This window comes from Pundamilia nyererei, unplaced genomic scaffold, assembly GCF_000239375.1.
Source record: "Pundamilia nyererei isolate P.nyererei 1_Seehausen unplaced genomic scaffold, PunNye1.0 scaffold00297, whole genome shotgun sequence".
Classification (NCBI taxonomy): Eukaryota; Metazoa; Chordata; class Actinopteri; order Cichliformes; family Cichlidae; genus Pundamilia; species Pundamilia nyererei.
The window spans coordinates 128,019-141,551 of NW_005187698.1; the positions used below are offsets into that span (position 1 = coordinate 128,019).

At 40.1% G+C, this 13,533-nt stretch overlaps 1 protein-coding gene across 1 annotated transcript in view; it reads left to right on the forward strand.

Moving 5' to 3' along the window:
• The window catches only part of LOC102199148 (cell adhesion molecule 2-like), a 65,184-nt gene that overhangs the window by 39,574 nt on the left and 12,077 nt on the right, over positions 1-13,533 (forward strand). Inside the window, exons 5-8 of the mRNA XM_005751017.2 lie at positions 2,671-2,832; positions 4,029-4,119; positions 4,236-4,414; positions 7,207-7,320. Of these exons, the coding sequence (XP_005751074.1) occupies positions 2,671-2,832; positions 4,029-4,119; positions 4,236-4,414; positions 7,207-7,320 (546 nt within the window). The remainder of the gene's footprint in view (positions 1-2,670; positions 2,833-4,028; positions 4,120-4,235; positions 4,415-7,206; positions 7,321-13,533) is intronic.

Consider the following 13,533-nt stretch of genomic DNA (forward strand, 5'->3'; position numbering starts at 1 on the left):
TGTCATCTCCTTTATCTTCTTTGTGAAATGCAGCCATTTTCTCTCTCCCCCGTTGTTCGCATAGATGTTGCTAACACTGCAGACCTGTCAGTCATTCATCTCTAGGGGAGGCGGGCTCATTGCCTCAGTTGGGGGAAGTGGCTGAGCAGAATAGTTGATTGGCAGAATTGAGAGAGAGAGGAGACGGTAGGGTGGAGAGGCTTGGAAAGTGGAGCAGATGAGCACAGAGGAAAGAAAGATGTGGAGCGTAAACAGTCTCTTTAGGAGGTACAAACAAAGGCGGTCAGCATGAGAGGTACGGTACATACAATACACTTATGATATATATAAAAACTGAAAAAGAAGGACATATTTTTTGACAAAGCAGGGCAACATCTCAATGCAGAGATAAGCCTGGAGTGTTGAATACATTATAGGAGGGAATTCTTTTCTTGTTTGAAAAGAAACTCTGAGTAGGATGTAGCGACTTGATATGATTTTTAAAAACTGGCCGCTGGCATAATGTAAACAGACCAAACACCTTTTGTTGACGACTGGCTGAAGAGATTTTACTGAGAAAAAGAAGGTTTTAAAATAACTCCTTGGAGGTGGATATGTTTAGATAATTATCATCAAGTAAGACAGCCAGTAAGTAAAAAAAAAACAAAAAAAAAAACAACCTAGTGGCGTTGAATTGTGAAAGGCTGTTGAGTTAAGTGGGAGATATGTGGTCTGAAAGAGGATGCTAATTTGTATTGCATAATGCATATATAACAGCTCCCAAGTTTTTAGGAACACGTATACCTTATTTTCCAGTGGCAGCACAAACATTCTGAGAAAATGTTTGTGACTAATGTCATCATCTGCTCTCAGTTCTGGTGTCTAATTTCTCTAAACACTAGCTATTTCCTGATATATTCTGGTTTTAGGTGAGATCCTTTAAGAGGGTGCTAAAGTTTCAGCGCAGTAGTAATTTTCTTAAACTTTAGGTTTCTAGAAAAGGTAACAAAAACATTAGGAGGAAGAAGAATTAGAAGCATTAGAAGTTACTACTGTTATGTAACTGTGGTCATGTAGAGTTCACAGAGAACCACTGATCTACTAGGTCAGGGTACTCAAGGACAGCTTGACAGAGAAAGGGAAAGTCTGTGGTTCAGAAGTCTCATTTTCCACTTTGAAGGACATCTCTGCCTTTGAGGTACTTTGCTTTTAGAGAGGAAGGTTTATCACTAACTGATAGCATTTCAAGGGCTCTGATATGGCAGTCATAAACTTGAGGGCAGGTTATAACCTGTGAATCAAACACATTTAGTTTATCAAAAGACTACAGTGTCAGAGAAGAAATGATGGAATGTGGAATATTCCAAATTTAAGCTGGTTGTAGGATTTTTCCACTATCTTTGCAGTGTCTGGGATATTGGTGGTCACAGGGAGATGCAACAACTGATTGCTTAGGATAGCAGGTGTTGCTGGGATATCTCTGAGAACAAATTGTACTGATAAAGAGAACTGTGCATAATGACACTTTGCTAACAGGCTAATTTAATTACTGCCAATTACTGTCTGGTTTCCACTGGTAATGTTTTTTGAAGTAGTTGTCAGGCAGATGAATCAGACCAAAAGGTCGGATAGATATGAAGTGCATGAAAGTGTTGATTTGTACAAGCTGAGTGGGAGCACATGCAGAGATGACAGGTGAGGCCACACGTAATCAGAAATGTTAACAGTGTAAATATATGCATTCAAAGAGCCACAACTTAAAGTTGAGGCAGCTGCGTTTCATTTTAACACTGCCTGCAGCAAAATCCAGGTTGAATTCGTACTGAGGTAGCCTAGATATGCAACAAAGTGAACTTACAGTACAATAACAGTAAAAGAGCTACAATAGGGTAGCTTCAAATCTATTGTAATCTTTTGCAGCATGTAACTGGAGAATAGTAAGATGATTGTAACATTACTAGAGCATGTTGTAGCTTTAAATACAAGCAGCTCTTATAATACATTTCTTAGTGCTTAGTAAGAGCTCTGTTTGCATATTTTGTATATTGGATTGATTGGCTGTTAGCATTAGCCATATTCTTGGCTAATGCTAACTCAATATTCAGTCACCAGCAAATGCAGTAATGCAAATTTGGATAATTTGATATGTAAATATGTATTCTATTCTATAAATTAATAAAGAGAACACTTGAAATTGTTGCCGTTTGTTGTAGAAGAGAGGTTTTTTTTTCTTAAAACAAAGGATTTTTTTTAACCTATATTGCAAAACTAAGACAATCACAACAATGTGACGGGTCATTGCAATGTTGATCCTGTACATTGGTTGAGTTTAACCCCTTAGCAGTCCTACAAATTTACAATTAGTCCCCTAAACCATCCAATGTACCGTGGGCGGTACGTCCGACTGCTAACAGGTTAAAAAACAAGTTAATCACCCTATTCATATGGAAAAATGATCCTTGCTCTTAAACTAGTGAAATGTGACCCGTTTCAGGTATACCTGTAATGAAAATCACTATGAAGGTACATTAAAATTTTAGGCACTAATTGTTTTGCATGATAGGCATGTGTTCTGTATGAATCGAAGACTAGGGTGGAATCTGCCAGTGGTTGTAACACATTGGTTCGTAGCTATCTCACCTTATAAGATAAATGTGCTGCAACCGTGACAGAATGCAATTCTCTCCCAAGGTGCCAAAGAGGTGAATGCAAGTGGGAAGACATTTACAGTACGGAGCTCTCTACAGCTGCAAGTGGACAGAAATGATGATGGAGTGGCCTACACCTGCAGAGTGGACCACGTGGCACTCACACAAGCACCACAGCAGGCCACTGAAGTACTGGAGGTCCACTGTGAGTGTAGACGCAAAGTACAGCACTCAAACACATATATGAAGTGTACACATGAGCATAATGGATAACAGAAAATTCAAACCAATAAAAGGCAGTAACTACTGTAAATAGCCATGGTAATGGGAGCTTTTATGGCTGTTGAACCCAGTTAGAGAACATTTCAACTAATGAGGCCTCCATCATTGTATGTAAATGCACTATTTCAGAGCTGATTTTCTGTGATCTTGCATTTATAATTTTACATTTAGGCACTAGTATTTTATTCAGTCAGTATCCCTTGGTCTGGGCAAAAATGTACTGTCCAATTGTCCAAATATATTTATAATATTTATAGCACCCCTGGGATTGTATGTGTGTGTGATCCAAATGCTGTGTTTGGAGGGTTCTGTTCATTATCCACTACCTTGGATGTTGTTCCTGGAATCTGCTGGAGCTACTTTTCTAGTTTCGGGTTTATAGCTCCCATTGCTCCTATTATCACTGGGACTACTTTGGACTTTACCTTTCAGATCTGCTCCAGTTGTTCCTTCAGCTCCTGATACTTCTCTGTTTTTACATGCTACTTCTTCTTGATCTTGTTGTCTGCCACATCTATCAGAACTTCAGTCTTCTTCTGCTTGTCAGCCACAACTATCACCAGCAGCTGTTGGCCAGCAGCTTGTCTGTCTGGAAGTAGAAGAACCACAGGAATTTACCCCCTTTGTTCTACTCTGACATTGGGACTTGGGGACTTTTAGTCCATATGCAGCACAGATGTTCTTTGTGGTTGTTCCTTGGTTGTTGTTGGATCTTCCAACAAGCTGTTGCCAGCTTGGATCTTACACCCTGTACTATGTGTTTGATAGTCTCCGAGGGCCCTTTGCAAAGTCAGCAACTTGGGTCCTGTGGTAGACTCCTGCTTATATGGATCTAGTGCTTAAGGCCTGCTCTTGTGCTGCCGCTACACAGTACTTTACGCTGTCCTTTTCTATCAACCAGTAGGGTTTCCTGATGTCAGCCAGTTACACATGTGGGGGCTTGGTTGTCTAGGATAATTCCTCTTCCTGTTCCTCATCACCATCCACCTGCCTGAGGCATGCTTAGAGAAGCTCATCTCGGGGGAATATATATATGTATCCCATTTATGTCAAGAAAATGTGAAAACAATGTTTTATATTTTCTTCCCTCAATTTCAGCCGTCTCTCTGTTTGTCTTAGATGCTCCTCGTGTGGAGATCACCCATTCCCTTGAAGTCCCTCAGGAGGGTCAGTACTTGAAGTTGGAGTGTGTCTCCAAAGGAAACCCTTCGTAAGTCTCTAAAAATTTTCATTAATTGATTGACATCATGCTTTCATATAGTGTTTTATAGATTAGACCTAGATGCAGCATGCTTTCTTTCTCTTACATATTCTCTTACCTTTTAGGCCAGATCCTGTGATGTGGACAAAGGATGGAAGTGAACTTCCTGACCTGGACAGGATGATTGTAGAAGGAAGAGAGCTTACCTTTACGTCTCTTAACAAGACAGACAATGGGACCTACCGCTGTGAAGCTAGCAACCACCTAGGGACCAGCAGTGCTCAATATGTACTCTACGTCTATGGTGAGTTCAGGGGAAGCACTGAAATATGGATAATTGCATTTCATGACACAATATAAAAAAGTAAGTCAGTCAGTTACTAATATGACACCACTGGGGGGAAAAAGCTCCAAGAGGAAAACTTGGTTTCCAACAAAGCTATGTAAAAATTGTGAAAAGTATGAACCTCATAGGCATGAGTACAAAACACCATTGAAAAAATACAGGATTATAATACCTCCTGATCTGCATACTGTATCAATGCTAATAGTGATTAGTGGTACCATCCCTCACAGGGAGAATAAGGGCCCCAGGTGACACAAATGCCACCAACGCCTTTCCTTAAATAAACCTGTGTCCCAGATACACACGCACACACACACACAACACACTAGGAGGGAAATGTGTGAGAGAGGCAAAATTTAGTGCTGCGTTGTCAGGAATATCACCAGGAAGGATAAGTAATTCCTAGTAACGCCAGAGGAGGTGGAGGATAAAGGGACTCAGTGTCAGGGAAAACAGATAGTTCTTCCTCTCTTCCGCTTCTTCACTGCCATTTGTCTCTTGGCATTAAGTAATAATGCTTTAAAAAATAGCAAAGCAGTAAAACATCTCTTTTCACTGTGTTATAGAAACAGTGCGTGATCATTAAAAAACAGGTCGTTCTGACGTTAAGAAGAGGAGATGAAGAAAAACATAGCATTAATAATATTACATGAGCTCTTTTATTTAAAAACAGAAAGTAACGAAAAATCTAATTACAAACTTTTGAGTATAAAACCGAGCTACCCGAGTAACACAGGTTACTATGAATAGGTCATAAAGGGCTGTGGAAACCGCAAGAGTGATGAATGACAGAACAAAATGAAATACTCGTTCATGCAATTAGATTTATTTAATGAGAGTGCGATGAACGTATAAGCCATTCAGCCTTTCTCTAAGTAAATGCTGTAAATTTTGAAATATAACGCAAGTCCACGCAAGCAGATGTTCGGGGATGTAAAAGGCAATACAAAATATGCTTATTTTATGCAGAATGCCATGTGACAAAATCAAGGTAAGGATTAGGTATAGAAACCTTACATCTTTCTAATTACTCATATCACTGAAATCTAAACTTAGTACGCACACTCAGTATCTGCTGAGACAAGGTTACTGCAAAGATGCAAATGAGTTTCATTTGCTATATATATTCTGTCTGTCAGATTTTTGCAGATAATTGCTGATGCTTTTAAAATACCGTTGGTGTAGAGTATATCGCTCAGGTATTTAGTTAAAGATCCCTTCTTTGAGTTCAAAGCCACAAAATAGGATGAGTGAAGACTGATTATGTATACCATCAAAAATGTATGATACCTTTCAGCTTCAAATTCAAATCCTGTCCATAGGTTTTATTAAAGGAGGCGATTCTGAAACAGTGCTGTTAGAGACCTTTAGATTTTTTTTAACCTCTTTCATTCCATCAAACATTTTTTTTACTAGTTGATTAATTGTTTGAGCTGTAAAATGATCAGGAAATCCCTTTCACTGTTTGCTAAAAGCACCAGGAGATGTCTTTACATTCTTGTCTTTGTTTAAACCCCAAAAGTGCTGAATTCTTGAAAATTCTATGATTAATTAAGCAATTAGCTGTGGCTCTTATTTAATTAGTGGATTGCTCACACTTGTCATGGCGCACCACCGCACCTAACAATTTCTTCTGAAGCTGCAGCAAGAATAACCAATGCATGTAATGACAGTGATGTTATTAAACTGACAAATTCTCTGCCAGAAAAAAGACAATTGGGTGCGGGAGGGTCAAAAAGTCCTATTCAGATTCATTACTTGTTCTCTTGAAATGGCACCCAGTCTGTTCCTATCCTTCATTAGTGATTATCACACCTTTTAGCCTTTCACAATTGCCTCCATAATTCTTGGAAAATACCTTTTTAATGGTTCTCGAACAAGGGGACATTTTCTCTCTTCCCTCTTTCCCGAAGACATGCAGTTAGCTGCTTAGTGAGTCACGCTAAGGCTGAAATGTCACCAAGACACAGAGGACAGTTGGCCCAGAGAAAGACTACGAGAGCCAATTAAAAGCTTCTGGATCACCATAAAATGCAGAGTGACATAAACATAAAAGCCAAGGTGGTAATGTAACCTCATTAACTTTGTCACCCAATGTTTCGCTCTCACTTTTTTCTGTAGCTTTAACATGTGACAGTGAGAAACGATCAGTTTTACTATTATCCTGTAGCGAGAAGCCAAAATTCAACACGGAAATGAGAGCTTAACCGATTTTTTTTTTTTAATCCATTTATCAGATTACGTTTTCAAATCATCAGCTGTCTTCCCTCTCACATGTTGAAAGGTTGCTAGTGCAGGGTCCATCTCCAGAGACAGTCGCCAGCATTAGCAGATTTAAGGTTAATTCTGCTCTTTTGCTAAACAAATTGCCCTCACAATTCAAAGACAGAATACTTGAAATCAGAGTTGACGGACAAAATGTAGAAGATTGGGACTCTTAACATCGCTGATCATTTCAGAATCAGTGAGAAAGCCTTACTGGCCCACTAAAACAGGAACAGTAATGCACTCAACTCATGTATGTTGTTAAGGGCATCACATTTCCTTATACTGGAAAAGGCATGCTTTCTTGTGCTGTGATCTTATGTTATATGCTTGGAATTGTGTCATAATTTTCCCTTTGTGTTTCCCATCACTGTATATAGTTTTTTTTTCTTTGTGTTCTTTTAACGTATCTAACTTTCCCCATGTGAATTCATTTTGCTGTTGTTGTATTTTGTGTATATGTGTTTATCTGTGCCCTCCACCAGACGCCCCCACCACCCTGCCTCCACCCACCACTCCCCCCCTACATCCCATCACTCCAGATCCTACCGCACTATTAGGCTCCCACGCCTCAGACCCCACAGTCACTGGCAACAGAGGTACAGTACCACCCCACGCATCTCCACAGCATGCTACAGCATAGTCTAACTTCCCCTCTCACTTCCATATCTCCTCTGTTACTTCTTTGCTACTTCTCTACCTCAGTCATTCATATTCTTATTTCTTGTGGACATAAAACATGTGAAGACACTTATAGGTCATCCTACCCAATTATTGCCTTTAATTTTTGCTACTTAAACTATTTTCTCAGCTGAAGGACTGTAAACATTTTCTTTTTTATGAGCAATGATATATTTTTTTACACTGGGACAGACTTTTATGAGTTTCAGAGAAACTCCAGGTGTTCAAATACTCTGTGTGCTGTCCCCTTGGAATTGCAAAGACTCCAGCACTTCTGTGCCCTGAAACCTCAAAGAAGCAAATGTCATGTCCAACTGAAAATGTCTGGCCACTGGAGATATCTCATCATGCCTTCTAATGCTGTGTTAACTCTTAGAGAATCCTAACTTGACATAGTCCCTTTGCCACTAAGGCTGCATATTTGGTGTTTTTAAAGTGGTCCCTGTACAGAACTAAGGCTTTTTTATTGTTCATCTTATGCCCTTAAACATAGATAAGACAGAGCTAATTTCATCATGCTTGTAAGCAGGCCAGCTCCAGTAAGCATATAGCAAGCTTCATTAAACTTTGTGCGTCCAATCATGCATGAACATAGGCGGGCTTAATGCTGCATTTGATAGCAACTGGGAACTAAGAATTTCCTGACTCTATTGAAAACAAACAATACTTTTACACTTAGTAAATCGGATACTGTTTCTGAACACTGACTCTGCATTTTCCACACATAAAATCTTTCTCATATTGCTTTTAATGGAGTAAAACTGTGATTTTTGCTTCTTTTTGGCTTTTGTGTTACTTTAGATGAGTAAACTACACTACATTCATGACCTTTTTTGTTTTCTGTAGAGGAAAAGGAAACAAAGAAAAGGTTGGGGTAGCCATGTTTTGTTTTTGCCAGTTTGTGCACTAACTTGGCAGAGGTTGAAAATGTTTTCATTTTGGCGTCCGAATTCTCACATACGAGGTAGATCAAATGCAGCATAAGGCCATGCTTCCCTTATCCCTGTGTACAACGGGGGACGGCAGCATCCTGTTCCAGCTCTAATGCAGCTGCCAGAGCCGATTGCTCCCACTCAAGACAATGCTTGCGATTCCACCAGACATGCTGCAGCCCGTTTCAGCAGCGTCTCAGAAGCAGATTACAGCTACTGATGACACAAGGCCCTGCAGCAAAGGGCTGGCATAACAATCTCCTCCTGCTAGCTTTTGGCTGAGTTTTCCACAGAAGTTTTCACTTTGCTGTCTGCCTTTCAAAAACAAGGGCAGCAGCAACCAGCCAAGGTTGCAAGCCACATGAATTATAATGCACTGAGTGGTGAGTCCCAGGTTCAATTCCAGCTTGACATTCGCAGCTCGTCGATCTCACGAGTAACATGATGTGATAATTAACAAAGTTAGTTGATTTTGACAGACTTAATTACCACTCGCGGCATCATAGGCTGCTGTTGCCACTCCTCCGTATACGATGCATACTCTCGCTTCAAAAGGAGTCAGTCCCACTTGAGGTCCTCTAGCACGTCCAGCTGAACTTGTTCAAAGAAGCCAGTTGAGTTTTTTTTCTTGTTATTTTTTTTTTTTAGTTCTTTGGTTGTTTTCTGACCAAGAGCCCTACTGTATTTTTTATGTTTTTCCTTTTATTTTAGGAACAAAGTCTATTTGCATTGGCTAATTACACTGTGCTTTTCCTGAGGCCATACAGATCTAAGCAATACAAAAGGAAAGAAAGGCAAGAGAAAAGGAAAGAAAACAGAAAGAAGAGGAAAAAATAAAACCAAGGATCGTTGTGTAGCAACTAATTGTAGTGTATTTTATACGACAGTTCTTCCTCTCTTCCATGAAATCTGATCTAAATTGTTTAATAAACTCTGTCCATACTTTCCAGTAATCATCAAACATGTCCACCCTGAGTCTCAAATGAAATGTCAGTTTTTCCATTACAAAAATATCATGTATCACATTAAATCAGTCTTCTCCGTTGAGGCGCTCAGCCCTATACAACAGGGAGGTGACCCTCAGGCGGACACAGAAAATGCTGAAAGGAATCGCATATCCCACCTGTCTAGGGAAAGCATCAGGATCCTTCAGGAGGACACGGCTATGGAAAAGGATGTTTCGGCACCCCTGCGACACATAACTGGCAGTAAACAGATGCAGTAGATGAAAAGGATATGGCGAGCCTCTGGGCGGGTGTAGTTGCTTTAACCTATTTGCCAGGGCACAGATGCTGACATGGCACCACATCTGCTACAGTAGATTGATATGTCCACGTTTTTGAGTGACATGTCAATTTAAAGCTAATGTGCTGTGATGGCCCGTATGCAGAAGAACTTGCTCACTCATATATCATCTTCATCATGGTTTCCAAAGCTGTTATCAGTGTGTGACATGTTTTCCTGAAGTGATTATGTAAACAATCCATCATAGTGTGATATCGGTAATAGCACATAAAAGAAATTTTGTTAACATATTTATAACGCTGTATATTTTCTCACGAAGCAACATATTTAACACTGTGTATTTTCTCACAAAACGTTGCACAAAATATGAGCTTTCAGTTCAGCAGCAATTAAATATACTTACATGATCTATGCATTCATACATTTTCTGACACTTATCGAGGTCTGAGTCACTGGGGCAGCAGCCTAAGCAGGAGTCTCCCCCTCGCCAGACAACAGCCACTCTTCTGGTGGAAAAGGGAGGCCTTCCGAAGCTAGTCAAGAGATATATTGATTCGAGGGTTACTGGGTCTCCCGCTAGTTGGAAGTATCCAAAACACCTCGCTTAGGAGGTGTCCAGAAGGAATTTGAGTCAGATAATTTAACTACCTTAGCTGGCTCATTATGATGTGGAGGAGTAGCGGCTCTACTCTGAGACCCTTGCTATCTCTAAGACTGAGCCCAGCCAGCCTCTAGAGGAAGCTCATTTCCACCACTTGTATGCCACAGCTCGTAGCCATAGCTGAAGGTGGGAATGTAGGTCGACCAGTAAAGCAGCAGCTTTGCTTTCACACTCAGCTCTCTCTTCACTGTGACAGACTGGAGCATCATCCACATTACTGCAGCTGCTGAACTCACGAACCCCAGAATTCTTGAACTCCTTAATCGGGGAAGCAACTCTGTCCTTACCTTACCCTTTTCCAACTGAGAACCAGTATTTCAGACTTGAAATGTTAAATCTCATCCCATCCGTGTTAGGTGGTTGGGATGAAAGCATCTCATTGGCTGAAATCACCCTAATGACAAGCTGGATGAAGCCAACAGAGCAGCATCATCTGCGTATAACACACAAGGTTCCTAGACCGCCAAACCCTGGACCCTCTGCTCCTTAGGTGTGCAAAAAATTATTGCCCATTACTTCAAATAAACGGTGAAATATAAGAGAAGAGAGTCACTGATCCTTTACATGCAGTTCACCCAAGCAGCTTTATTCATTTCCATTTATGTGTGTATGTTTTTTTTCATCATCATCTAAGCAAGATATCTTCTGTCTTGTCTGTGCTCTTTTGCTCCCTCTCTTCATTCCTCTCAACATCATGGTCTCCATCTCAAAATAATTTCCTCTCATCACTGCTGCTTTCTGTAAATGACCGTCTTTAAAGTCCTTTGGGAGGCTTGACTCCCCTTCTACCTTTCCTCCGCTTTAGTCCCTCTCTAAGCTTTTGTTCAGTTATTCCTCTCCTTTCCGCTTCATCTCTTCTGCCCCCTTACATCTCTCTGAAGGCCCTGTTAGATAACAGTCTTCCACACATTGTTGGATGTTCTTCATCAGTGTGCCTCAGTTCTTCTCTGATGTCTGTTTGTGTAGTTCAGAGACACAAGAGGAGCTGAGCCTCTCAGTATATCTACAGGGAATCTAAATATCAGACTCCTTCACTGCGTTCCTAGTCACAGGATACTACACTATCTGTTTTCATCTGTCTACTTGATTTATTACCAGGTTTTTTATGGCCCTGGATGAAAGCAAACAACTGTGGAGCTTTACCAGCCCCATGACGTTTTGTATTTTTGCATAATGAAGTTGTCTTCCTCCACAGGCATGCTGTAGGTTCAGCACTATAGGCTGTATGCGTTCTCAGGTTTCCCTTTGTCGTTTCGGTGATCTTTCCTTCTGCTCTTTTATCATCGTATGGGGTTTTGGTTTTTTTTTTGAAAGCGCACGGCTATCCCTTTATGCATTTATCTGGATACCAGCATTAGGGTTGTGGTTTCTTTGATTGGCTGTAGATGATTACTCTATGTAAGCCCTCACTTCTGCAAATTGCAGTCAATAAATTGGGTGGACAGTTATGCTGTTGGTACCTTTTGGAGCATTTCCATGGATATGGCTTGCTGTGTGGTACAGCTGTTCAAGACGTTTGTGCTTCAGATTTCACGAGTGAAATATTAATATTTTATCTACCTATTGGTGTGCAACTATACAGTAAAAGGAGTCCGCTTGTCAACTGAGCTTTCTAGTGTTAAGTGAAAAACTGTCTCTCCAATCTCTTATCCAAATGTTGACACTAAAACCAATGGGTGATGTCACAGTGGCTATGTCCATCTTTTGTATACAGTAAATGAAAAATGCTGTCTTAACTCGTGTTGCACAGCAACTTTAAACTGGCTGCAGATATGAATATCTTTCCTTTCAGTTGTTAAAGGATTTCATATACCGTATTCACAAAAATGTGTTCCCATAATGATAAATGTTATTGTCTAGTAGGATTTCACAGTAATGGCTTTTTTATGTGTTACTTTGCTGACACAGTCTCTCCGAGTTTTAGTGGCCAATATAATCATATACCGAGACATTTATTTATCCTTGTACGAATATTAGACAATAAATATTTTATCGTACACTTACCGAAGCTAATAGGAAATTTAGATTTGATAAAACCCATGCCTTTACTTGTCTTGTTGACCTTTAGAGCGCTAGTAGTGCACAAAAATCCAAGAGATTCCTCTGGTTTTCATTTGTATTGTATAATGCCAGAACTGATGCATTACTGCAGTCTCTAATTCTCTTTATTAATGATGTGCTGGCAGGTATGCCCAACACTCACACTGCTTCAGTAGCCCAGTCAGTCTTAATGGCTATAATAACTCTTTCAGTAAGTATCAGAGGTCTATGTAATGTCATCAGACCTTCACATTATGAATACACACACGCACTGACGCACAACACACGCACACATGCGCGCACATCTACACGTTCTCTCTCTTGAGTTCTCTAAAATATGCCAAATGCTTTTTGTGGCTTGCAAATTAGCACTGACCTTGTGATGCTAAAAGGTGAATCATGCACAAGGGTTTCTTTGGTGTTTAAAATATTTACTATTCACTTCTCATAATAAGCATTCGTGTGGCCAACCCCAGCCCCTGTAGCCTGGTGTTGCTGCAGAAAAAGGCCCCACTGCTGGGAAGACAGCAATTATTCATGCCTAGTGTCTTCTCCTGTGGAGAAGAGAGAAAAACTAAAATACCCCTATACCTGATTGTAGAGTAAAGGTCTTGTTGCCCACGAGGATAAGAAGATAAAAGTCAAGGAATGCAACAAGAACCTTGGGACTATTAATCAAAGTGTAGTTGTCTTAATTGATACAAGAGGGATGGTTAGCATTTTTACTGACAGTGGAGGTTATCATGATACTCTGTACCTTTTTCCCTTTTTTGTGGCCGGTGCTCCAAAGCCAAATCATTATTCTTCTCCTCTTTAAACTGAAACCAGTACCTGCAAACTTAAGGAGAATTCAAGAGCAGAGACAAGTTCAAAGATCAGGAATAGCCTCTGAGCTTTCTCCCTTCTTAAGTGTGCACTGGCCAAAATGCTGCATGCAAATAGTAAGGCAAGGTTGTTGGCTTGAGATGCAGATTGCTGAATTGGGCATAACAGATTCAGAATAAGTCAAAGTCTGCAGGCCTATTTTTACCAACTTCTGTTTGCAGTTACTCTTTTTTCCCAACTTACTGTCCTTGAAGAAGAATTAAAGGAGAGCAATTAGGTCTTTACTTTTTCGCATTTAATGTGAAAAATGTTATTACTGGGAACATTACTTTCCTTTAAAAAGTTCTTTTGATGAAATGTGGCCAGAAACATATTAATCTAAACACTCACCAGCCATTTGCTTATGTACATCTTTTCAACTGCTTATT